The following is a 25,873-nucleotide window of genomic DNA, read 5'->3' on the forward strand; positions in this document are numbered from 1 at the left end:
GATGTACGTCCGCGCCAGATAAAGGGGTCATTCCGATCCTTGATCTGCACCGCAGACTTGCGAATACGTTGGAGCTTGCGAAAGCAAGTGTCAAGTTTCGTTCCTCCTCCAGGTCGTAACACCGTGTTACAACAACGTTATGCAACAACGACATTGCACGCTTTCGAAATTCACCATTTCATTCAGGCAGGCGGTATGTTCGCGAGTCCGCTCGGAATCATGAGAACATTAAATGAAATTTCAGCGAATATTCTCGAATCTATCAAGCTTGACGATTACACTTTGAAATAACAGACAGTAGAAATCGCGATCAAGCGACACACGATTTCCAAAATAAACAACCGAATCATAACGTCCAAACTAACTCGCTCGTTCTATTGTAATTTGAACACTGTTTATCTCAGCTAAGTCACGACATGGCTGAATGTCCTGGAATTTCGACATCAAATATAGAGCCTAGACCGACGAGATATTGGCGGCGAGAAAGAGATGGTATATATATGGTTATGGAAGACCAAACTCACTTCGCGCTAGCAATCGATCTTTTCTCGTCGCCTGATCTCTCGCTCAGGTCCTTTCACGCTTCTGTCAGCGATTAGCGAACTCCTTTGCTCATGGAGCAAAGCCGATCAATGCGGTGTTCTTTTTGCGCGCGCGATAGTCATTGTCTTTTTTCTTTTTCTTTTTTGTGTAGAATTTTTGTTATTTTTTTGTGCTTTGAGTCAGCTCGCGACACCGATCCGAATAGTGTGGCTCGATTGTTGGCGAGTTTGGCCGTTAAATTAAATTAAGATAAATTCAATCTGACCAAGACGGCTGTGTGAACTCTTTTGCCCGTCCATTCAGCCTCCTCGGCACCGCTCAAGCGTCGATTCGATCGACCTCGTTGCCCAGCGCTGAGCGATACCGGGAAGTCGTGGGCACGGTCGACCTCGTGCTATTCGGCGACGAAACAGATCGCGTTCCGAACACATCCAACCTCGACTTCAACATTTTGCGAATTAATATTTTCCTTATTCTTGACTCTTTGTCCTTATAATATCGTTTAACGTTATCTTTCACATTCCGTTTGAATATTACATGCAGTACAATTTGATCCACTTCTCGTTTGTAGAGGTAGAAAGCTCTTTGCGTTTTAAAGGGTTGAGACTGTCTTCGAGATTGGCTTATGATTTTTCAACAATATCAGACAATAACAGACTGTTCTTCTATCATTATTTTAACGAAAACTCATATTTTTCGGAATAAAGATTCGTGAAAATTCATGATCTCAGGAAGAATGTATTTTCCAATTGTTCGTACATTTTTTCAAAATCCTGCCGAAAAATGCTCCCTGGAAAATCCCCACATACCTATTTTCATGGAAAAAGAAATTAATTTCGGATCACACGATTAAAAATCTAAGCGTTGCAGTCAATTCTTCATCTACTACAACCGCCATATTGGATCCGCCATTTCCAATTTCGGTCACTTGACTACAGAATGTTCATGAATGACCCGAAAACCCGCCAGATGCTGATTTTCATGGAAATCGAATGAATTTTGAACTATCTGACCAATAAATTAAATGTTCTCAATAAGTTTTTCATCTACTCAAGCCGCCATATTGATGCGGCCGTTTTTAATTTTTCAAAAGGCCACGTTTTTTTCTTAAACTACACATAAAAACGAAAAGTTTAAGCTCTCAAGCATCTTATTTTGACTTCATGAATTTTGCCCAGACACTTGTCCCACTTGACGTGGAACGTCCCATATATACCAGAGAAATATATACCAGAGAAATATATACCAGAGAAATATATACCAGAGAAATATATACAATTCATTTATAATTGGAATTGATGAAATTTCTGTACACGCACACACTCATATACACTCATATACACGTACAACTGTACTAGACGTCCTATGGCTCTGTCGACAATCTCTTTGCGTTGTCCTGAATTTGTCTTGAAGATATCCTAAAAGCGTTCCAAAAACATCCTCGTTCTTTCCTAAATATGACCTGTGGATGTTATAAAGGTGTCCTGTAAATCCGATCCACAAAACGTCCCCAGGATGTCCTTAGTACCTCACATTGAACATCTTTGTACTCTCCTGAATATTCGTCCTGTGGCTGTCCCGAAGACATCCTTGTGCTTTCCTGAATATGTCTTGAGAATGTCCCAAAAGCGTCCTGAATGGGACGTCCTTTGGACATCCTCAGAATGTCCCATAGATATAACAATGTCCCAACCTGGTTCTAGGACGTCCTAGAACATATTCAGGATAATCCTGAGGACGTCATGTGCTATTTGTGTATTGCACACGATTTATTAATTTATACTTGGTAACTCATCACTTTCGCATCAATCAATCTAGACATATCGGCTTCAAATTCTCCATAACGCGTAGGCGCACGTTATTGCAATTTGTGAGGATTTTAGTTATTTTGAACCCAGATTAAAATCTTATCACTTATATTTCGTTAATTAATATTTCGTAACCTGTCATTTCCGAACCTATCACTTTTCAATATTTCGTGGCCTCTAACTCCGAAACGCATAATGGCAGTTCGATGCGGTTTACGAGGATCATAGTTATTTTGGATCTGGATTAAAACCTTATCACCCATATTTCGATAATTAATATTTCGTGACAGGTCATTTCCGAGTCTGTCACTTTTTCATCTTTCGTGACCTGTAATTCCGAAACGCGTAATCGCATTTCGACACGGTTGACTCGGATCATCCTTATTTTGAACTTAGATTAATATTTTATCGCAAATAGTTTTGCAGCTTATACTCGGTGACTCGTCATTTTCATATCGGCCAATCTTGACCTATTGACTTCAATTTCTCGATAACGCGTAGGCGCACGTCATTGCAATTTATAAAGATCTTAGTTATTTTGGGTCTAGATTAAAACCTTATCACTCATATCTCATTAATTAATATTTGATGACTCATCCTGGGCTTATCACTTTTCAAATTTTCATGACTTCTAACTTCAAAACGTGCGATTACAACTCGATGCGATTTGCTCAGATCATCCTTATTTTGAATCGTTTTTTCTTAAACTACACATAAAAACGAAAAGTTTTAGCCCTCAAACGTCTTATATTAGGTTTGTTCGTGTTGCATGCACTTTTTGAACTTTTGCACTAAGTGTACACTAAGTTGTTTTTGATGCCGGACGTGATGTAATAATCGCTGTTCGTGTTACCCATTGAATTATATAACTAACTGGAAGGAGCGCTGGCCTGGTAGGGGCCGCGGCTAGAGACAGAGAGTATCCAAATAGTATCTCCGTTTTTGTCTGTCACGTATTACCTGAGCTAAAAACGTAAGCTCACATGTCACATCATGTCACTTGCACTGTGTTACATAGGCTGCGTTCCGAAATAGTGCTGACAGTACTGACAGTACTGATATTGAAACTAGCGTATTTGTCGTTCCAAAATCGGCAGTAACTGGCAGTAACGCAGGAAAACAGAACGCATTTGCAGTATCATGCAGTAGTTCATCGAATCATATAACCTATAAAAAGGTGAAAATTCCAAAGAAAAATTATAAGGTAGAATTATTTTAATTATGAATAAATTAACACCAATTTTAATTAGTGCACAAAGTATGGTGCATTTTTTAGAGTCAACTGTGGAAAGTTCATCATCAGACGAAGAAAATATTGTAGATATATTAAAATTAATAACAGAACGAGGAACACTAATATTAAAACCACGCGTAACAAATTACATTGAAAATGTAGTCACTTCCTTTTCAGATGAAGGATTTAAGGAACATTTTAGGTAAGATAAATATGTATAATGTAATTATGTATTATATGATTAAGGACATAATGTTTATCATTGTATAATTAAAAAAGAAAAAGATTAAATATCTTTTTTACAGAGTATCTAGAGATACATTTAATACTTTATTATTAATTTTGGGACCAAAATTAGAAAAGAAAAACAGGAACTGTATTTATGGTCAAAGATCAGGTCGAAATACTATTGATCCACAAAAGCAATTATTAATAGCAATGTGGACACTTGCAACACCAGATTCCTATCGGTAAAATTTAATTATTAACAAAATGTTATATAAATGCATAATTCATTAATATTACTACATTATTCATATTTTTGTTTATTATTATTTGTAATTACTTTTTTGTTAGATCTGTGTGTGATCGGTTTGATATTGGGAAAGCAACTGCTTGGAGATCAGTAAGAAGAGTCGTAAATGCTCTTCTTAATCTTCGACAACATTATATTAAATGGCCGACAGAACAGGAAGCATTAGAATCTATTACAGATTTTGAAGGAAAGAAGGGATTTCCAGGAATAATTGGTGTAATAGACGGGACTCATATAAAAATAGCAACTCCACAAGAAAATCAAGAAAGTTACATAAATCGGAAAGGATATCATTCCATTCAACTGCAGGTAAATTGTGAATAGCATTTACTCAATAAATAATTTAAATTAAATTGAAAATATTAAAGATATTTAAAAAACAATTTAAATTACAGGTGGTTTGCAACCAGAAAATGGAGTTTCTACATTGTTATGTGGGTTATCCAGGTTCGGTACACGATCAAAGGGTCTTTAGTGTATCAGGATTACAAGATTTTTGCAATGATGAAACAAAATTTCCGAATGATACTCATTTAATCGGTGATGCAGCTTATAAAAATTTAAAAACGTTACTCGTCCCATATAAAGATAACGGTCATTTAACAGAAAGAAAAAAAAATTACAATTACTGTTTATCTTCTACGAGAATGATTGTAGAGCGTAGCATTGCTCTTTTAAAAAGTCGATTTAGAATCTTACTTGACAAATTACCTATGAGAAGAATCTAATTCCCAAATACATTATGGCGTGTTGCGTTTTACATAATATATGTATAATGAGGAATGATATGATTCAAATACCCATAATAGCAGAAGATAGAATAGAAAATAATGTGGATAATATAAATTTCGACGCCTTATTATATAGACAAGGAATGGAAAAACGCGATAGAATTAAAGATACTCTTCGTTTAAGATTATAATAAAATTATAATCAACATATAACCTGTAATGTATTTTTGGATTCCAGACATTTTTGCAGTTTTTTATATTGCAATGTTTTACCATTATATATATATATATATATCCAAACGAAAGAATGACATTTCACAGGTAAATAGTCGAACTCCAGATAACCTAACCTGATATATTTCTAATGTACAAATGTATTAATTAATTTTATTTAGCTTTCCTGTGACGAATGAAGAACTCGCAACAAAATGGATGGAAAATATTCCTGAAGGGTTGCTGTAAAATCATACAAAATCGACATTTATTTGTAGTGAACATTTTGAGAAAGAATGTTATACAGTTGGTTCATTCTTTCGAAGAACATTAAAAAAGAATGCGGTACCAACTATTTTTCGAGAGACCGAAGAAAGTAAAGAAAATATTAACATTTGTCAAGTGGTGAGTTGCATAAATTTTATTTAAGTTTGTAGCATATTTCCATCATTTTGTAAAAATGTGTAATATGCTAAGAAAGAAATACGAAGGGTCCAAATGCAAGAAGTCAAGTGCAAAATATATATTCTATTAATAAATTCAACGCTAAATGTGTAAATGTAAGATATAAGCAAAGCAGTCGTATACCACAATCCTCCTTAATGCAATACAGTAGATTAACGTTATGTATAAAGCAAAGCAATATTGTACATACATATAAATTGCAGAAACTACTTTCTTCACATATTATGTTAATGTTTTGTATTGCACTGAGGACGGTTATGATCGAAATATTAGCTTATGTTGAATATTCACACACATACATTGAGCATTGAATTTATTAATAGAATATTTCATACACAACTTCTTACATCTGGCTTTTATTTATTTCTAAATTAACTTCTTGTTTCGACATTATCTGAATCATAAACTATTTCTATTTGTAAAATATCATATTGTTCGTTATGCCATAGATACAAACAAGTAGACTACATGCATCCCAACAACATAATAATGAACTCAGTATTGAGTATTGTCCCCAAATGATGCTAGTGGTAGTGCCTTACCTGATTCAAGAATGGTATTCACAATGGCGTTTATTACGGATAATAATTGTTATATACATACATATATATTGCGAGATATGTCGCAGTTGGAAATAATTGCTTGTAGATTATTTTAAAATTACTTATGTTGAAGGTCAATGAAAGCAGAATTACTACAATGAAGAATAACGCAGTACAAGTGGAAGATGTGTCTTTCCTGAAATCACCAAAAAAGAAAAAGAATGACGGATGTTGGAACACAAATAGAAGAGGTACAGTCTTGTAAAAAAATAAAGAAAGACGTTGCAGTTCAAGTAGAGAAACGACTGTTACCTCTATCTCCAAAGGAAACACAAACGAAGAGGAGACTTGTAATATTGCAAAAACGTTTAAGACGAAGAGACAAATCCATAGCATCCATGAAAGCATTAATAGCTCATCTAAAATAAAATGGTAAATGCACTGATGCATTAGAGCAAGCATTAGAAAATAATTTTACAGGATTAACCCTTAAATGACACATGGGGTCTATTAGACCCCAGACGTTTTTAACGGTGCAAATCTTTGTGATCCTAACGGAATTCAAACTTGTCTCTCTCTACCTGTAGCTGGATTCTTGGATTACCTATTCGTGCTATTACCGCAGGTCAGTCGCTCGACAGCTGCCGAAGAGAGACGACGGAAATTGGAGTGGGGTCCATTTGACCCCAGTGTGGCATATACGTGGTTTTTGGTGAAAAAAATAATGATTTTTTTTCCTTGTTTTTGTGCATAATTTATAAATTTAAATCGTAAGTAAAATTTTGTACGCTGTAAGAATTTTTTTGTGGCGTGTATTTGAATTGTTTCCTGTTTGATCAGATGGAGCGTCATTTGCGAAACCGGACTATGCGAATGGCGGTTATACAGGAAGAGGAAGAAAATCAGGCTATCGATGTCGCGTCTTCAGGTGAAGAAGATCATGTGTCTGAACACAGTGTCGACGAAGATTATGAGCCTTCTGACGATTTTGTTGAAAGTGCGATGGAGGAGGACGACGAAGATTATTTGAAGAACGCTAGTTTGGAACAACGACTTTTAGACGCGCAAGCGCGTCGAGTCGAGCTAGCAGCAGATAGCCGTAACCGGGGTCGACCAACAACAACGTTGAGAGGAAAGAATAGCTATAAATGGTCTACAAGAGCAGCTGGAAGGCTGTCAGGTAGGTTCCTTCGTCCTATTTATTAGCACGCCTCAGGTACACGCGCACCGCATCATTTGTAAGGAAAGACAGTTCCCTTTCTCGAATGGTAGATTGAGAGGAGAGAGAGCGAGAGATAGACAGATAGATAGAGAGATAGAGAGATAGAGAGGGAGGGGGGCAGAAAGAAAGAGAAAGATAGAGAGAGAGAGAGAGAGAGAGAGAGAGAGAGAGAAACTGAGCTAAGTTCCGCTTTGTTAGTAAACATTAGGCCAGATATATTTTGAAGCAATGAGTCATCGGTTTTACGTTTTGAATTTCAATGTTCCTGCACCGTTACAATGAAACTTTTTCTTTTACAGATCGAATAAACGAACCAGAGAAAGACGTTATTCCTGGCCCCATTGATCCAGCAGCCGGTTTGGGGACTATGGAGCAGTTTTGGGAGGCGTTAATCACCGACGAAATCTTCCAAAAAATTGTTGAGCATACCAATCAACAGATTGAGCACGTATGTGCTATAATGATGGCGAAAGGTTTGCTCATACAATCATATCATGAGCATACAAATATTGTAGAGATAAAAGCGGTTATCGGATTATTTTATTACGCTGGCGCAAGGAAGGATTCAAACGTTGATGTTCATGATATGTGGAACAAAAAGCACGGCTTAACAGTTTATCGTTGTACAATGTCAAGAAACAGATTCTCGTTTCTTTGCATGTGTATAAGATTCGATGACAAGAAAACGAGAAATAAGAATGATCGTTTTGCGCCGATAAGAGACATTTGGAATATTTTTATTGAGAATTGCCGCAACTGTTACAATATTGGTAAAAAAACAACAGTCGATGAACAGTTGTTAAGCTTTCGCGGACGGTGCGTTTTTCGTATGTATATAAAAGCGAAACCTGATAAATACGGTCTCAAAGTGATAACTCTGAATGATGCTTCGACATTCTATCTTTATCATGCAATCCCATATTTAGGAAAACAAACTTTGGAAGGATTATTGCCACGTGAGAAAATTCCAGAATATTTTTTTAGAAAAGTTACTGACAAGGGACATTCGGCAACGCGGAAATTCAAAAAAATCTGAAACTCTGCATAATTGTAGAGCAGATATACCTAATAACAAAACAATTTTTCGTTGGTGCCCAAAAACGGTTTTAAGGGTGGAAACAACCCCTTGAACAAAGTTGATTTTTGTCTTTCTAAGCGAATATTATCGAATATTATCGAAACTATTAAAGTGATATGAAAAAATGTTTTAGACAAAAGTTTTATGGTTTTAAAAGTACTTTATTATGCTATATTTAGATTTTTTAAAAATATAAAATTGTGTATAAAATACCCCCCCTCCTTCTCTTTTTTCAAATTGTTAAAATCAATTGTCCAACCAAAATAAAGCTTATTTTATGACAAATTCAACCATATATAATAACATTATGTTTGGAAAAGGCAATATTGAAAAAAAAATTAAACATGCTCTTATATGTATGCTACGCGTACCAAACTTAAGGCTTCGCTACTTGACGATGGCATTTCTTTCTTCCTCAAATCTTCCTCATAATTGCAAACTGTAAAAGATAAGGAAGGAAGAAAATAGAAAATCTAAAAAAGCAATAAAGTTGATGTTAAGAAGTAGGAGAAAAATAGCATGATAAGGATACAGTCACTAATATTTAAAAATGTTATAAATTATAAAATTTCACGTAATAGACGTTTATTTTACCAACATTGCGGCTACCTTTTTCATTAATTTAAACGACACGCGTAAATATAAATAAATATGTGTGTGTGTGTATGTGTGTTTTTGTACGTGCGCACGTGTGTGTACATCATGGCAACATGCAAAACACTTGTCACAAGTTTTATGACTGTGCGACCAAAATAGCACTCTTTATCAAGTACAGTGCAATCAAGGTTCATTATATTGACATATGTTATCTTCATTCATTTGCATATAAAAGCTGTCCATTTTGGAATACATTTCAGTGTTATTGAAGCAGTTATTGAAGCAGTACGTATATTATTATTGCTGTGAGAAATGTTTAATTAAAATATCCTTAAGATTTGTATCATAATGTCAGTAATAAATCCAGCTAATGTTATTAATTTGTTAATTGCGACATTTCATTTCACAAATATTGCAATAACTCCTGTTAATCATCAAGAGGTGGAACTCCATGATACAATTACTGATTTAATAAAGAGTGCTATACATCACGATATTACGATCGAACATGAGTGGGGACTTGATTTTGACGATCCATCAGAACCGCATGACGTACAATTTGTAGATGTGTACGATATTGATGCTGAAGAAGATAATTATGGAAATGAAGTTTGCACTGTGGATGATGAAGGTGGAAATGTAAACTTAAATTATAAGAAAAAGGCAATCGAATTTTGGAAGAGTGGAAAGAAAGGACATTTATCTCTTACTTCTGTACAACATCGTTTTAGAAAAGTAAAGTTTAATTAAAAAATAAGAAGAATAATATATAGTAAAATACTTGAGGCTTTTACGGTGTACAGTGACCGGCAGTGATTCGTTCCGCGACAGAGAGAACTCTATTTCCCCTCTCGCGGAACGCATCATTGTACATACAGCTTTGACTATAAGTATAAAGCATCCCAAAAAATTTATTTAAATTGTGTAACAAAAACATACTATATGAATATATGGAGAACATAATATAGTATACGAGTATATGGAAAAATAATATAATAAAAAAATATAATATAAGAATATGTGGAAAATAATATTTATTTTACAATATTTATTGTAATATAATATAATATTAATATAATATAAATTATAATATAAATATAATATACATAAATATAATATACACATTATATTATAAAATATTAATATAATATTTATTGTAAAGAGATTATATATTTACTATGAGTATATGCATTGATTTCTAGGAAAATACAATGAGTTAGAGATGCTTTATACTTATGACCAAAGCTGTAAATTATATAGTTAGAGTCGCGTTGTTTTTTATTTTAAGTTTTACAATTTGATGTTTCGTGAACATTTAATTCGTATATAACTTCTTTTATTTTTGAATTCGAATTGTTTAATATTGAGATTTGTTTTCTTCTAGGTAAAATCTATTCAACAATTGCACAGATGGCAAGAACATGTAATGCGTGGGGGTTCAAATACAGACAAACTTGTAGTTATTGCTGAATATGTTCTTATAAAATTCCAAGAAGCTGTTAATAGAGGACTTATTATTCATGATATAAATCTGCGAAAATGGGCACTAGAAGCAAAGGAACAAGTGGATTTTTCTTCATTTAAAGCAGGAAATTGGTGGATATGGAATTTTAAAAAGGCACATCGTATTACATCACGTAAAATAACTGCATTTAAAACGCGATCTTCTCATTTAACTGATCTAACTATACGTCAAAACGCTGAGGAATTTGTAAATACAGTAAAGCCACATATTAATGTAATCGGTGCTGAATCAACTTATAATGCGGACGAAAGTGGCTTTAATTTAGAAATACATGCAGGAAGAACATTAGCTAATGTAGGAGTGAAGACAGTTGGAGCTACTATCCAATCTTTATCTGCTATGACTCATAGCTACACCATTATGCCTATTATATCTGCAGATGGACATCTCCTGTCGCCTTTGTATATAGTATTAAAAGAATCTACTGGTGTTTTTGGACCACAAGTAGAACAAACTCTTTTTAGACCAGTGAATATTTACATTGCGGCTTCAAAATCAGGGAAATTGACAACTGAACATTTCAAAAATTGGTTCCAAGAAGTGTATCTACCAAACACTGGAGAGAAAAGTATACTACTGCTTGATTCATGGACAGGACATTGCCCGAACCAATTGGAAGAACTTGTACCAAAAGACAAACATGTAAATATTCTAACAATACCAAAAAAAACAACTGCTTTTATACAGCCATTAGATGTTTTTGGTTTCAGAATCTGGAAAAATTTTGTTCGAAGCTTTTCTGATAGTGTTATTATAAATAATTGTGACATAAATTTACATTTACATTTAAATAACATAATAAAATTGCAATCTTTAACACACAATCAACTGTCTTCTCCAAGATTTCGAAATTTATTTAGATATAGCTGGTATAAAAGTGGTTATTTATCAACACGGCCTGAAAAATTTCATAATCCAATCGATTATTGTTATTTTAAAGAAGAAAAACGTATACCAAAATGTAGCATTTGTGGTAAAATGGCTTTTATACGTTGTGCATGGTGCAAGCAATATTTTTGTTTTGAACATTTCTTTGAGCAATATCATTATTGTAATAATTATATAGAATAAATAATATTTTACTGTCCTCAATTCCTGTAAAATTTGTATATATTATAATCCATACCAAAATATAAGATATCTTTCACTCGAATATCTATATCGACTACTTAATTAATAAAACCTATATACTGAATGAAACAAAACACATACACACAAATGTACACTGAATAAATTTATAAATTATATTTTTCATTATTAAATCCGTGTGTGTTCTCCTTTTTTCTTCATATCATTCATTTCCTTATTTGTTCTTTACAATTGAATTTAAAAGATTATCTATATTAGGGTTATATACACTCTCTCTGCGTCCTCCTTATCATGCTGTTCTTCTTCTTAACTTACTTCTTAACATCAACTTTATTGCTTTTTTAGATTTTCTATTTTCTTCCTTCCTTATCTTTTACAGTTTGCAATTATGAGGAAGATTTGAGGAAGAAAGAAATGCCATCGTCAAGTAGCGAATCCTTAAGTTTGGTACGCGTAGCATACATATAAGAGCATGTTTAATTTTTTTTTCAATATTGCCTTTTCCAAACATAATGTTATTATATATGGTTGAATTTGTCATAAAATAAGCTTTATTTTGGTTGGACAATTGATTTTAACAATTTGAAAAAAGAGAAGGAGGGGGGATATTTTATACACAATTTTACATTTTTAAAAAATCTAAATATAGCATAATAAAGTACTTTTAAAACCATAAAACTTTTGTCTAAAACATTTTTTCATATCACTTTAATAGTTTCGATAATATTCGATAATATTCGCTTAGAAAGACAAAAATCAACTTTGTTCAAGAGGTTGTTTCCACCCTTAAAACCGTTTTTGGGCACCAACGAAAAATTGTTTTGTTATTAGGTATATCTGATCTACAATTATGCAGAGTTTCAGATTTTTTTGAATTTCCGCGTTGCCGAATGTCCCTTGTGAGCCGAGTCATAGTTCAAATCGTACAGTAACTTGTGACAACTGGTTTACGTCTATCCCTTTGATCGAACGTTTTGTTAACCCTTTGCGGTCGGAAGACGACTCTCAGTCGCCACGGCGTTTCGCGCGACAGGTCGGATGGCGAGTGAGAGGCGCCAATCGGTGTTTATGTTAGATTACGTTAGCTCCAAACGATAGGAATGCAGCATTGGTTCTTGGAAAGGTTCCTTAGCTGTTTATACTCTTTTGTATGAAGTATCAAATGACATATCTTAACGGAGATAAGATAAAATTGGTAAAAGGTTCTTCTAAGACTGTGGCTTTGAAAATGTCTCCGAAGTCAGTTGAGACTCGACGATCGTGGCAGAAGCATCAGGAAAATTTGTATAAAGTGATTTTGTTCGAACCCCGACAAAAATGGATATTAGGAGCGAAATCAGTTCTAGCGAAGATGAATTTTGTTTCGAAATACTCCGGGACGAAATCGATCGCATTGATCGAGAGGCTAATGATGAAGATGATGATGTGATCATGGGTGTAAGGAGATGAAAAATAAGGGTAATAGACAGCGAATCTGAAGATGACAATGATGCCTTACACACCTTTGATCAATCGGAATGGACACTTTGTGACGAGTCTACAGAAATACCACCCAGGATAAATTTCATTCCCGGCGAAAGACCTGCAGGGCCACAGGTACCCTCGAGTGTTGTAGAGCCTCTTGATTTTTTCAAGTTATTTTTTACCGACGAGCTAGTGGACCAGGTAGTAGCAGACACAAACCGCTATGCTGCAAGAAAGTTAGAGGAAACAGCGTTATCCTCGCGATCAATTTGGCACACGTGGTATAATGTCACGAATGCAGAATTTTTGGCATTTATCGCAGTTATAGTGAATATGGGGACAATAACAGCGGCCAATCTAAAGGAATATTGGGCAAAAGACTCTACAAGTCATATTCCATTTTTCCTGAATACATTCTCGAGAGAGCGGTTTACCCAAACTTTTTGGATGCTACATACAGAGATAGTTTCAGCGTCAAGTAGCAACACCAGAACACGTTTGCAACTGATAACTGGCTACCTTGACTACATAAACTCCAGACTTTTGAACCATTTCACACCGGACAAAGAAATTTGTGTTGATGAATCTGTCGTCAAATTCAAAGGACGGGTTTCATTTATTACGTACAACCCAAAAAAGCCGATTAAATGGGGCATCCGAATATATACATTGGCAGATTCCGGTACGGGATATGTTTGCGGAATTCTACCCTACTATGGCAGCCTTACAACACAAACATTGATCAGACCGGACCTACCAGTATCAACAAGAATTCCGTTGCATTTATATGCAATGCTGTTGAATAGAGAGATCCTGGTGCGCAGGGACATCACATGTTTACCGACCGGTATTACACCAGCTACATCTTGGCGATCGAATTACAGAAATTGAAGTGTCATTTGACTGGGACAATCATGCCCAATAGAAAACAGTTACCAGATTAGAAAAAAACAACTTCCAAAAGAAAAATCGATGGTAGCTTACCGCAAACTTGATAATTTTGTTGTAGAGTGGAAAGATAAGCGAATTGTTACGTTATTCACAAATTTTCATAATGCGGCGATGAGTAACGTAGAACGAACACTCCGCCATGGTGTTCAAACTGTTGTTAGAAAGCCCGATGTTGTCGTAAATTATATAAAATTCATGGGCGGCGTTGACTTGGCGGATCAGTATGCCTCGACCTTTATGCGTAAATCATTGAAGTGGTGGCGTAAATTATTTTTTTGGGGATTAGAAATTTCATTAATCAATTCCTATATTCTCTACAAATTAGTCAAAAAGCAGAGAAACGAGCGGCCACTTAACCACTTACAATTCCGGAAAATCTTAGTGAAGCAATTGAAAGGTGATTTTCGACAGGAGCGACGACCTTCAACATCGACCTCCAACTCGGATGAGATTCGGCTCAATGGAAAACTTCACGTAATGCTTTGTGGTACAAAAAGTGATTATAAAGTTTGTTCCATCCGAAACAAACCAGGTGGAAGACACGAGACCACTTACTACTGTGATACATGTCCAGGAAAACCAAGAATGCATCTTGGTCAATGTTTTTCAAATTACCATACCAAAGAAAAATACAGAAATTAAGTTTGGGAAATTACATTGTTAAGGTGTAAATATATATAAACTCTTAAAATATAACGTTTTTATAAGATAATTTATGTATAAGATCATTTTATTTGTACCTGTAAGGCGCGACACCTTCGCGAAAATCGCTCCGACCTGGCACCTCGCTCGGCCGAAAAAGCCGCCGACCGCAAAGGGTTAAAGAACCATATTACTTGACAATTACTGGTATAGTTCGTAAAAATAAACCAGAAATTCCTGCACAACTCAAACTTGCATCGAAAACTATTCCGGACACTAAGTTTTGTTTTTCGAAAGAAATTGTTTTGCTGTCGCACATACCAAAGAAAAATAAAATTGCGATTGTTGCTTCATCTTATTCTAAAACAACAGAAGTTACAAATGGAAAGCCTAACATTATTATACATTATAATAAAACAAAAGGTGGAACTGATTCGTTCGACCAACTGTGTCACGCATATACGGTAACGAAGCGAACTAACCGTTGGCCGATGCGCTATTTTTTCGACATATTAGACCAAGCTGCCCTTAATACACGCATTTTATTAAATTGTTTGAGACAAAATTTGGATCAGAACAAAATACGAGCGAAGTACTCTCTCGAAGACTTGAGCCTTCATTTGATTACGCCTTACTTGCGTTCTCGCATAAATAATCCGTCCTTATGTAGGGATTTGCGTATCGCAATTGGTGCAATTTTGGATATAGATGAGGTTGAAAGTAAAGGAGAAGAGAGGCCATATCTACCTGTAAAGACGAGATGTGGTCTCTGCGAACGAAAAACTGATCGCAAAACAAAAGAGCTATGCCCTTCATGCCGCCGACCGATGTGCAATACTCACCGCGTCTACATGTGCGTTGAGTGTGGTGGTATAGAATAAATTTGTGGTGGTTTCCCATCATCAATTAAGTGTTCTTTATAAATGTATGACTTTAAATAATTTTTCTACCTTGTTCATAATCAATAAATCGCTCTAAACAATCATTTACTGTGTTTGTAATTTCTCAAAAATTTTCCACTTCATTCTTCAGAATAAATATACTTTTTTGAAAATCCATTAATGGGAGTATTCTTATCTTAAAATATAACATCTTATACGTATAATCCTAAATCTGTAGCTCAAAATATTAGAAATTGAAAAAGTTATTAATATTTTTCTCAAAAAAGAGAAAATTCTGAAATTTTTTTTTTGCATATTTTTTCAATATGTTAAAATTGAAATTTTGATACCACTATTATAAAATCTTCTGGTAAAAGATTTCAAATATATGTAAAAAAATCATCGGACCAAAATATTAATAACTTTCGAAATTATTAAACTTTTTCATGCTGGGGTTCAAAGAACCCCATGTGTCAGTTATGTGATTTTTTTGACGTGTGTCATTTAAGGGTTAACCTTAGATTTAATAAAAATTGAATTAAAAAATGAAAAAGTTTCTCCTTCTCGCAGAAGGTATTCAGATGAGATAAAGCAGTTTGCATTAATGCTTTCATTTTACTCTCCAAAGGCATATTCATTTGTATAAAAAGAGTTGCATTTGCCACATTCAGCAACATTGCGAAAATGGATGAGTACCTATAAATGTGATGTTGGTTTTCTGACTGAAGTTATTCAATTTTTAAAACAAGAAGTTTGTGAGAAAACGTACCTAAAAAACGTTGCTTTAATTTTTGACTCAATGGCTATCCGTAGTCAAGTATTGTATGGCGCACAAAATGACAAATTCCGAGGATATATAGATTATGGCAATATTGCGGTAGAAAATAAGGAAGAGTTAGCCAAAGAAGCTCTAGTCTTTCAGATAGTATCATATACATGTAGATTTAAATGTCCAATTGCTTATTTTTACATTAATAAATTAAATGCTAATCTCTAAGCACAGTTATTAATCCATGCAATTAAAGTTCTACAGGAAATAGGAATAACCGTGCGATCAATAACATGTGATGGATGTGGGACTAACAAAAAAACTTTTGAAATACTTGGTTGCTATTTTTCCAAAGAACCATTTACAACAATGTTTCGACATCCAACACATAATAGTAATATACATTGCATACTCGACCCGTGTCACATAATTAAATTGAGTAGGAACACTTTTGCTGAAAGTAATATCAGTAGCCCACAAGGGAAAATAGATTTTAATTTTTTTTTTAAATTGCATTCATTACAAGAAGAAGATTTCAAGCTAGCAAATAAAATAAGTGGTGCACATATTTCATTTTTTAATAAAAAAATGAATGTTCGATTGGCCACACAAACTATAAGTAGCAGTGTTGCAGACGCTATCGATTTTCTAAGACATAGTGGTAATAAGGATTTTCAAGGTAGCGAAGCCACTTGCGAATTTTTGAGAATATTTGATAGATTATTCGATATGATGAATGCACGAAATTCGTTTAGAAAAAATTATAAAGCGCCCATAAGAAAAAATTTAAAACTGTTTAAGGAAATTTTTGATTCCAGTGTTTCGTATATCTCGTCATTAAAAGTTAATGACGTTCCTGTACTTCGTTGTAATAGGAAAACTTTTGCGCTAGGATTTATTTTAGATGCATCTAGTTTTGTTCATCTCGCAAATGATCTATTTTCAATGCCAACTTATAGTTTATATTATTTCCTACCTTACAAGTGTTCTCAAGATAATTTAGAACTCTACTTTTCGTGTATCAGAAATCAAGGTGGTTGGAATGACAATCCCAATTGCTTGCAATTTAAGTGGGCTTTACGTAAATTGCTTTTTAAAAATAAAATTTGTGCAAGCGTAAATGCAAACTGCATCATTGATACTTCTAATCTACCAGCAATATTCAAATTTCAAAATCAAAAACATGTTTCAAACGTTAAAGAAAATACTGAAGATATTAAACAGTTAAATAATTTAACTGAAATGTTAGACAACATCGAGCTTTCTATGTTTGTACAAAATATTTTGCATTACATAGGAGGATATGTAGTACATAAGCTAGCATCTCAAATTACATGCATGCACTGCATTAACATGATTTTAGCAAAAAGACATGATCATGCATATTGCGTTCAAACTAATACCTCAAGTGTATGGATGACACATTTTATGTGCCAGACTCAACGTATGAATTGTGTTACTCTTTTCTGTTTTCTTTCTTTTCGACACTTCTGTTCTATGTTAATTTGACACGTCGTTTTCTACAGCGCGCGTATGCTTTATCATTGCTTACGTAGTCTCAAGAATAACAGCCGGTTGCGCGAGGGCTTGGCTATTATTTCTTACTATTATTCCAAATTATTTTTATCATAGCGGACAGACTATGCAGCTTCCCCATCTCTTGCTTCTTAACAAGAAAAATAAGCACTAAGTGTGGGAAAGTTGTGTTATAACCGTTAACAACTTTTCTAATCGTTATCTTTGTAACTCTGCAGTATAAGCATTATGATTCTACGAATCTCATAACTGTTTTGCGTTAGCAGCACGGCCCAGCTTCGCTCTCAGGAATCTCGGATGGAAGACAAGGCATATCGCGTCGTAATTCTCCACCTTGTTTCTTTCATCCGACATCTCGCTAAACTTTACATATTACCCGGTTATTAGATCAAAGCGTTAGAAATGTAGTGTAAAGAAGTAAAAACCTATCATTATAAAATTGTACTACCCCCGTTTGCCACTCTCCGTTAAAATTATTAAACTTGTTGCGCCGAATTCGCCAGGAACGCTTCTTTGGCCTATCATTGTAAAGCGTCGTACCTAAATTCGCGATTGCCGCATTATTGTCCACCCGCGGTTGACTATAAAATTGTAAATTGTTTTCATTCTAAGATAACCGAACTGTTTAGGCGACACTTTGGTGGGGTTCTTATCGTTGTTGCATCCGGAGATCGAGTAACTCGCGTCTTGCTCCGACACAAAGAAGAAGGACTCCTCGGCCCGTCGGCGAACCGCCCGCTTCTTCACTCTCGTTGAGGCCGTCACACGTTTCGGATGCGTGCTCACAAGTCTCTCCTTAACTATTGTACTTAGAGAATCTTCAAGTTCCATCTCGTGACGGTCTCTCATATTCTCGTATATCTCGTTTTTTTTTCTTTCTAGTTCTTTCTCATTACAATTGTTGCAACCAAGTGTATTCGTGACTTCAACCAATTTCACGATCTTCTTAATTCATTCGTACAAGAAAAGACAGACGCGACTTTCGGAAGCCGGGAGTGCGATATCGCGAGCGTTCGACGTTCCGTCATCTCAGCTGGGAGGAACGCGGGCGCGTACGAGGGCTCCTTCTCCCGTTCCGTTCTCCCGTTCCGTCGGACGCCTAAACAATGACGTTCCAGCCATCCGATCACAGTAAGCCTTTCGATATCCAAGTTAATAAACAATATTTGTCTTCCTCTATGTCGTTCGATGTGTTTCGCAAACCGTGTATTGTTCTCCGTACAGGGGCGCTTTCCTCATAGTCATATCCACGTTATCAAATAAATTCTATTGAATCCAATAAAATTCCACGGGACGTAACAATATGTATATATAATAAATATTATTTTTTTATATATTTTGTGTTTATGTATATATTTTGATCCCTTTTAATATAGAGCATTTAGCATCAGTTTTTATTTATATATTTAATATTATTAAATATTATTATTATTATTTGATATTTATCATAAACAAGCCGGTAACTACATTTGATTATTATATATTTTGATATTTTTACTATTATAGGTCTTCTGATATATTTAATGACATATATTCTAATTTGCAAAGTCTTCATTTATCTACCGATACTAATGTTGCATTGCATCCCCTGAACAATAACGTTAAAAATACGGACAAAGCATTTGACGCCGGATTAGGTGAAATTATCAGTATTATAATTTCTTATGACATGGGATGGAGTAAGAGCCCAGCTGGCACACACTCGTCATTTTGACGTCGAAAACTGGTCATGTTCGGACGAATGACGTCAGGTGACCAAATAGGTCCGAAAATATGACGTCATTTGAATGACTACATAATCACGTCATGTCTACACGTCATAATAACGTCCAGTGGACGTCTCTAAAACGTATTTTGCAAACCATAATGATTCCGCGCATGCGGCAAATGGTTGAGCTGTGCGTTTCTGTATGGCAATTATCTCCGTGTAGTGCGTTGTATTTACTAGTACTGGTCACAATTACGTAAGTACTTCGCTGTGTGTTAAGCGGTATAAAATGTTACAGTCCGTATATCCACACAGTAATAAACTGATGCATTCTAATGATTGTAGCATGTTAGGTTCATACCTGTTATAGGTTATATGTTATGGCTTATTGTGGAATTGAATTTCACAACGACGATAACGATAACAGTGGCGAAATAGCCATTGTTCATGTAAAGTGGCTTACTCCACGCAAAAAGAATGTTCTATGGCCGCCCTATAAAACAATATCGCGTTTTAATAAAGTTCTTTTCTACGGAGAAGAACCGAATGAACATACCTGGCAACTGTATAATATAAAACGAAAATTTTTTGAATGTGGTATGTATTACAGTCAAAAACAGTAATTATGATGGTGATGGTTTATTTATGTCGTTTGCCATATACAGTAAGCATCATATTTGTTTGTAGATGATCTTCAAAAAGCTCACGCAAAGCTTAAAAAATGTGAAACGTCATCAGATGTACAATCTTATGTATCTGATATTGAACACGGCAGAAATAGAAAAAAGAACCGTAAATATTTTTCCAGTAGTGACGACGAAAATAACAATAGCAGTATAGAAATATCAGTTTTACCACGTCCACCAAAAATTATCAAAGAAGGTAATAACATGTTACATATGCTTATACGTTAAGCTAAGAAGTATAAGTTAAATATGATAAATAATGTTTGTTCAATTGAAATCCAACTTAATAATTGTATTTGGCAGAAAAAGCAATTGCAAAGCTGCTGCCAGCCCAGCACAAAATATTTACTAAGCAACTTTTTCTGTCGAACTTTGACATAGTTCGAATAATGCATATACTTTCGTTAATATAATATCTACTATTATACGAATCTACATTATTGTTCAGTAAGTGTTACATATATACGTATTGCAGTAATATTCCCAGTTAACAATCTGTTAGCAGATTGGCGACAGATGTGATCAGGATCTGTCGACAGATCTATAAACATCTGTGTCCGCCTTCAGATCGTGTTCTGTCGAAAGCGTTTGCTGACAGAATGTGACGGCAGATTACTACAGGCTCTGCTCGTTTTCTGCCAGCAGATCATGTCAAATTTTCTGTGCTCAGATTGCCTGCCAGCAGATCATGTCAAATTTTTGGCGGCAGCTTGGCAATATACTGAAATAGAACAGATCCTGTGTCAGATTTGTTGTCTTTCTGCCAACAAACATTTGTAACACATATTATTCGAAATCTGTTTGCGCATGTTTGGCTATCTGAGATTAATTCTCCTTTTCATTTTATAATTATCGTGTGTTGCAATTCCAATCTAATATTCTATATAAATAGCAAATAACTTTTTGTGCTTTTTATGCTTTGTGTATGACATTTACTGTTATAAACAATTTTACAATTGTAATATTATTCTTATTGAGACATAAAATATATTTATTTGTGCAAGTATATCCAGCTGGCACACCTTCGTCATTTTGACGTCATAGACGTCATTTTTACGTCATTTTTCACGTCTATAACGTCAAAATGACGAGAGTGTGCCGGCTGAGATAATATAAGATACATAATCGTTTCTTTGCAAATTTAGTGCAATTACATCGGCCTGAAGAACAGATATTGAAACTATCTACTGATTATACTAATGACAACCAAAGACGTGAGTAACTTATTGTATTTGTATTGTAAAACAGTTTATACATAGTAGTAATATACATTATTTAGTATTTTATATCGTTTTTATGTTATATTTATTTCTAGAGCATTCTAACGAAATAACAGATGCTGAAATATATACCTCATCTAGCAAGGCGGTAACTGTAAACCCATGTAATAGCTCAAATACTTTGAGTATGTTTTTATTTTCGTATGCATATACTATAAATTGAAATTAATTATACATGCTATATATTATTACAGTTTGAAGTTAATTTTCAAAAGCACAATGCGAATACGAGATTTAGAAGTTAATAAAGTAATGGGTTAATATAATGCAAATATATTTGTATAATTGTTATATTTATATTACATATATATATGTGATCATTTGATGTTTAGATGAATCCTCTTGCTCATCTTGTGGAGGGCAAATTTTAGGTGGTATAAGTATGTGCATTATTTAATACAGAATATGTTTACTTCATTATTGTTTTAACAGTCTTAATAACATTTATATATAGTTAAAGCTTTTAGTGAAATAAAAAAAGCTAGAGAAGAAATAAAAGAAGTACGAGGGCTTATTGAAAATTCAATGCTTTCTACTGACATACTTTCTTTACCACCGGACTTTCCTGTGCAATTTCCACTTAACACGCATGAGGACATACAAGTACTTGAACACTATTTGGATTCTAGCGAGAAGCAAAATCGTCTGGTAAAATGCACATGTAATATAATGAATACCATCGGTGATAATAGTTTACTGATTATTTAATTGTTTGCAGTCATCATACTTGTCGTCTTTAGGCGGTACTATTACTGCTTCACGAACAAATAGAATCCTGCGAAAAATGCTTAACAACGAATTAGCTAATGATTATAATTTTCTTGGACAAAGAAAAAATAAACGACCTTTTGGAACTCTGAAAATGAAAACAGTGGTACTATGTAAGTGTTTGTATATGTGCAATTAAACAATATGAACAAGTTGTACGTTGTACATTATATTGTATTATTGCAGGTGCAGTGCATAAACAATCATCGTCTAGTACTGATCATGATATAGAAAACGCGATTAAAATCTGGCTGAAACACGCTCACCAACGGTTGACGGTTGAAAAAAAGAGAAAACAACAACTATAAAATAGGAATTTGTTTCATTATAAATACGTTTAATATTAAGGTATATAAGAGCATTACATTCCCTGTATAAGTGTTTTCGTAATTATCTGTTTGTGATATTTTATATTATTGTTTAAACATACCAAAAACGAGGCGGAAACGAAAATATGTTATGCGACGACAGCAATATAGAAGAGTTGCAGAAGCTGTAAAGGATACATTTTTTAATACGATTCAGCATAATTCAAATGTTATTTCTCACAAACAATCGTTTAATTTATGTGATAATTCCGATGGAATATATGACACAGAAAAAACATTATTTGCTAACGAAATAAGTAATGATGAAACAAAGTAATATTGTTAATTTTAACGTGAATAATGCATGTTTGAATACAGAATGTTCTAGAATATATAATAGCAATACAGCTGAATCATCAACTAGCCACAATAATTTAGTTAATGAAAATACGACTAACATATATTTCAATAATTTAGATTTACAAAGTAATTATTCCCATGAATATAATATTTCAAGTATAAGTAGCGACAATTCAAGCTCAATTATATTACAAGATGAGAATGAGAATTGTATTTTGCAAGAATTAAGAACTTGGGCTTTGAAGTATAACGTTTCGCGATCATCTTTGAATAATCTGCTTCGAATATTAGCTCAATATCATCCTTCTTTACCGATTGATGGTCGCGTATTATTAAAAACACCAAGAACGACTCCAAATATTATTAAATTAGATACAGGAGATTTCTATTATTTTGGTTTGGAATATGCATTAATACACTGTTTAACATCTCAAAGTATAAATTTAAAAGTCGGCGAAACATTAAAAATTAGTTTTAATGTTGACGGAATTCCTTTATTCAAAAGCTCAAAGTTACAGTTATGGCCAATTTTAAGTATGATAAAAAATGTTACAGGTATACCGCCGTTTACTATTTCTGTTTTTTGTGGAACAGCCAAGCCAAAACCACTTGATCAGTTTTTGAATAAGTTTATCGTTGAACTTAATGCACTGCTCACACATGGGTTTACGTTTAAAGAACATATGTATTTCATTGAAATCCACAGTTTTATATGCGATGCGCCTGCCCGCGCTTTCTTAAAATGTACGAAACAACATACAGGCTATTCATCTTGTGATAAATGTACAGAGCCAGGTGAATATTATAAACATAAAATTGTGTTTCCAAATTTTACTGCAGCAAAACGAACTAACAATTCATTTAGAAGGAACATTGATGATGATCATCATTAGAGACCCTAAATATAAGAGACTGGTCAACGTTCTAGTTCTAATTCTAGTTGGATGAAAAATGGCGGACGCAGGTTGCATTCCATTTAACGCTCGCAATGGTCGCAGCGTTACTAACCAAACGACGAACGATGCGTAACATATCGCGATGCGTAACGTATATAAATATTATTGCAGTAATTATAAATAAATAATATGTAATATATAGAGGTAAGCATGAATTTAAACTAAAACTATGTGAATCAAAATAAGATATCATAATAAAAGCAATGGAAATAATACAACTGAAATATAATCTATAAATCTACAATCTATTAAAAATATCTTTTATAATTTATATATGTGAATCTGAAATACATAATCAAAACCGAAAATGTTTGCAGATAATGACGGGTTGTAGCATATTGGGGTGTAAAAACAGAACCGAAGGCGGATTTATGTTAATTAATTTTCCAACAGATCCGCAAAGAAAAATGTTATGGTTACAGTCCATTAGAAGAGAAAAGTGGCAACCAAATAAGTCATGTATTTGTGAAGTGAGCATATAATTATATGAAATACATAAATGGCCGTAGTTATGTAAGAAGCAACCAACCCACAAAATTAAAATTTTTGAATTTTTGTTACCAATGAGTAGTCCATTCGTCTTTCTATGTAATAGGAAAACGATCCAAGCCCCATGGGCGTCTAAAATTAATTAAAAAACAATTTTTATTTTCTATCAGTCGCACTATTTTTCCTAATTACGTCTTTTTTACTAAATTTATTTAAGAATTAAGCTTACCAATGTATACCTCTAAAGAGTAGAAACTTAACCATGCTTGATTTCTTGAACAATTATACAGAATTTCAATACTATCTGTAGTTTATAAATCATGCGTCAAATCTTTATCTTTATTTTTCTCGAAACGTAGTCCATGTGGGTTGGTTGTTTCTTGCATAACTACGGCCAAATAATAGGAAAAAAATGTGTATCTTGCGATTGTACATATAGATCCATTTTGCTCCAAATATGTGGGAGAAACCTCGACAAGATGGTACGAAAAAATTGAGAAGAGATGCCATACCAACTATTTTTTCTATTTATGAAAAACAGTTACCTGAAACAACTAATATATTTCTCGATGAACATGAATTACAAGTACAGAAATTACGAACTACTGAAGGCGACAATGAACACATTGAAAAATCCATAAGCATTGATACAGATAACAGTCAATTTGAAGATAATTCTGTATTGTTTTCTGGCAGTTTTCAATCATATGATCAACTGAATGATTCAGGTATTTATATCTTATTATCTTCTAGTAATAATGTGAATAGAAATGATGAGACAAATATTTGTGTAGCAACATCATCATGTAATACAACAGCGTTTACATTGGAGCATGCTGTTGAAGAAATACATTTGTTACAACAGAAACTAGAAGATAGAGGTATACAGGTAAAAGAAGCAAACGAAAAATTTACGAAATTACAAAAAGATCATGATAAGTTGAAACACTCGAACAAAATTCTCATGAATCGTGTTAAAAAATTCAGCACGCATAAACTGCGACTAGAAAAAACGATTCTACATAAAGTGTTTAACGATGATCAAATTCGATGGTTACAATCAGATTCTAGTAAGCGACGCATTAGTAGTTGGTCAAAGGAAACTATTAAGAAAGCTCTTCGCATAAAAGCTTGTTGTACCAGTAGTGGTTATGCGCAGTTGATTAAAGAAAATATTCCGTTACCTTCACTGCGTACCTTAAGAAGATCTGTTGAAGGTTTGGATTTTTCCTCTGGAATATTAGACGACGTTTTTGACGCTATGAAGGAAACAATTAGACAGTTTACAGACATTGCGATTGCATGCTTGGCTTTGATGAAGTAGCTATAACACCCGGTGAACAATTTGATTCTTGTACAAATTCACTTATAGGAAATTCTACTATTCCTAACAGTCGTGGTAATTCCTGCACAATTCAATTTGTAACAATATATAGGGTAAATGATAATTGATAATTGATAATTGATCATTTGGTTTCATTTGCTACTTCACA

The 25,873-nt window shown here is 34.0% G+C and overlaps 4 protein-coding genes, 1 long non-coding RNA gene and 1 pseudogene across 7 annotated transcripts; all 6 read left to right on the forward strand.

Moving 5' to 3' along the window:
- The first annotated feature begins 53 nt into the window (after positions 1–53).
- LOC112589541 (putative nuclease HARBI1) lies at positions 54–5,042 on the forward strand (annotated as a pseudogene).
- Positions 5,043–5,083: 41 nt separating this feature from the next.
- LOC112589556 (uncharacterized) lies at positions 5,084–5,286 on the forward strand. Its single transcript, XR_003113634.1, has 2 exons — positions 5,084–5,172; positions 5,247–5,286. It is a non-coding gene; the product is annotated as an uncharacterized LOC112589556 (long non-coding RNA).
- Positions 5,287–5,313: 27 nt separating this feature from the next.
- Positions 5,314–6,559, forward strand: LOC112589542 (uncharacterized; the record flags this gene model as incomplete). The annotated part of the gene is made up of 3 exons (XM_025303319.1): positions 5,314–5,469; positions 5,979–6,164; positions 6,281–6,559. Coding segments are annotated over 3 exons (561 nt in total), but the record flags the coding sequence as incomplete, so codon positions are not given.
- A 379-nt stretch (positions 6,560–6,938) lies between these two features.
- Positions 6,939–13,937, forward strand: LOC105184581 (piggyBac transposable element-derived protein 4). Its single transcript, XM_025303320.1, has 3 exons — positions 6,939–7,251; positions 7,593–7,766; positions 13,369–13,937. The coding sequence occupies exons 1-3, from the start codon at positions 6,939–6,941 to the stop codon at positions 13,935–13,937; spliced, it is 1,056 nt and encodes a 351-aa protein (XP_025159105.1).
- A 5,400-nt stretch (positions 13,938–19,337) lies between these two features.
- On the forward strand, positions 19,338–21,956 carry LOC105185701 (uncharacterized). Of its 3 annotated transcripts, none has more exons than XR_003113640.1 (6): positions 19,338–19,789; positions 19,904–20,130; positions 20,221–20,415; positions 20,523–20,666; positions 21,365–21,433; positions 21,535–21,602. XR_003113640.1 is itself a non-coding variant. In XM_025303400.1 (6 exons), the coding sequence occupies exons 1-6, from the start codon at positions 19,632–19,634 to the stop codon at positions 21,894–21,896; spliced, it is 804 nt and encodes a 267-aa protein (XP_025159185.1). In that variant the 5' UTR covers positions 19,338–19,631; the 3' UTR covers positions 21,897–21,956. The 3 variants fall into 3 exon arrangements, 2 of the variants coding, with proteins under 2 accessions (XP_025159185.1, XP_025159186.1); XM_025303400.1 differs by lacking the exon at positions 20,523–20,666 and adding an exon at positions 21,832–21,956 and having other exon boundaries at positions 21,535–21,624; XM_025303401.1 differs by lacking the exon at positions 21,535–21,602 and having other exon boundaries at positions 20,523–21,427.
- Positions 21,949–22,980, forward strand: LOC105185700 (uncharacterized). The gene is made up of 3 exons (XM_019842601.1): positions 21,949–22,147; positions 22,218–22,380; positions 22,454–22,980. The coding sequence occupies exons 1-3, from the start codon at positions 22,025–22,027 to the stop codon at positions 22,573–22,575; spliced, it is 408 nt and encodes a 135-aa protein (XP_019698160.1). The 5' UTR covers positions 21,949–22,024; the 3' UTR covers positions 22,576–22,980.
- The last annotated feature ends 2,893 nt before the right edge of the window (positions 22,981–25,873 follow it).

This window comes from Harpegnathos saltator, unplaced genomic scaffold, assembly GCF_003227715.2.
Source record: "Harpegnathos saltator strain DR-91 unplaced genomic scaffold, Hsal_v8.6 scaffold54, whole genome shotgun sequence".
NCBI lineage: Eukaryota > Metazoa > Arthropoda > Insecta > Hymenoptera > Formicidae > Harpegnathos > Harpegnathos saltator.

Bases quoted from the DNA above. Each gene is read 5' to 3' on its own strand.
- LOC105184581 (XM_025303320.1), top strand. From the start codon at position 6,939: ATGCGAATGGCGGTTATACAGGAAGAGGAAGAAAATCAGGCTATCGAT. The intron at 7,252-7,592 runs GTAGGTTCCTTC...TTTCTTTTACAG, and splicing joins AGCAGCTGGAAGGCTGTCAG to ATCGAATAAACGAACCAGAG. The intron at 7,767-13,368 runs GTTTGCTCATAC...CATTTATCGCAG, and splicing joins TGCTATAATGATGGCGAAAG to TTATAGTGAATATGGGGACA.
- LOC105185701 (XM_025303400.1), top strand. From the start codon at position 19,632: ATGTCTACACGTCATAATAACGTCCAGTGGACGTCTCTAAAACGTATT. The intron at 20,416-21,364 runs GTAATAACATGT...TTGCAAATTTAG, and splicing joins ACCAAAAATTATCAAAGAAG to TGCAATTACATCGGCCTGAA. The intron at 21,434-21,534 runs GTGAGTAACTTA...ATTTATTTCTAG, and splicing joins TACTAATGACAACCAAAGAC to AGCATTCTAACGAAATAACA.
- LOC105185700 (XM_019842601.1), top strand. From the start codon at position 22,025: ATGCTTTCTACTGACATACTTTCTTTACCACCGGACTTTCCTGTGCAA. The intron at 22,148-22,217 runs GTAAAATGCACA...AATTGTTTGCAG, and splicing joins GCGAGAAGCAAAATCGTCTG to TCATCATACTTGTCGTCTTT. The intron at 22,381-22,453 runs GTAAGTGTTTGT...GTATTATTGCAG, and splicing joins AATGAAAACAGTGGTACTAT to GTGCAGTGCATAAACAATCA.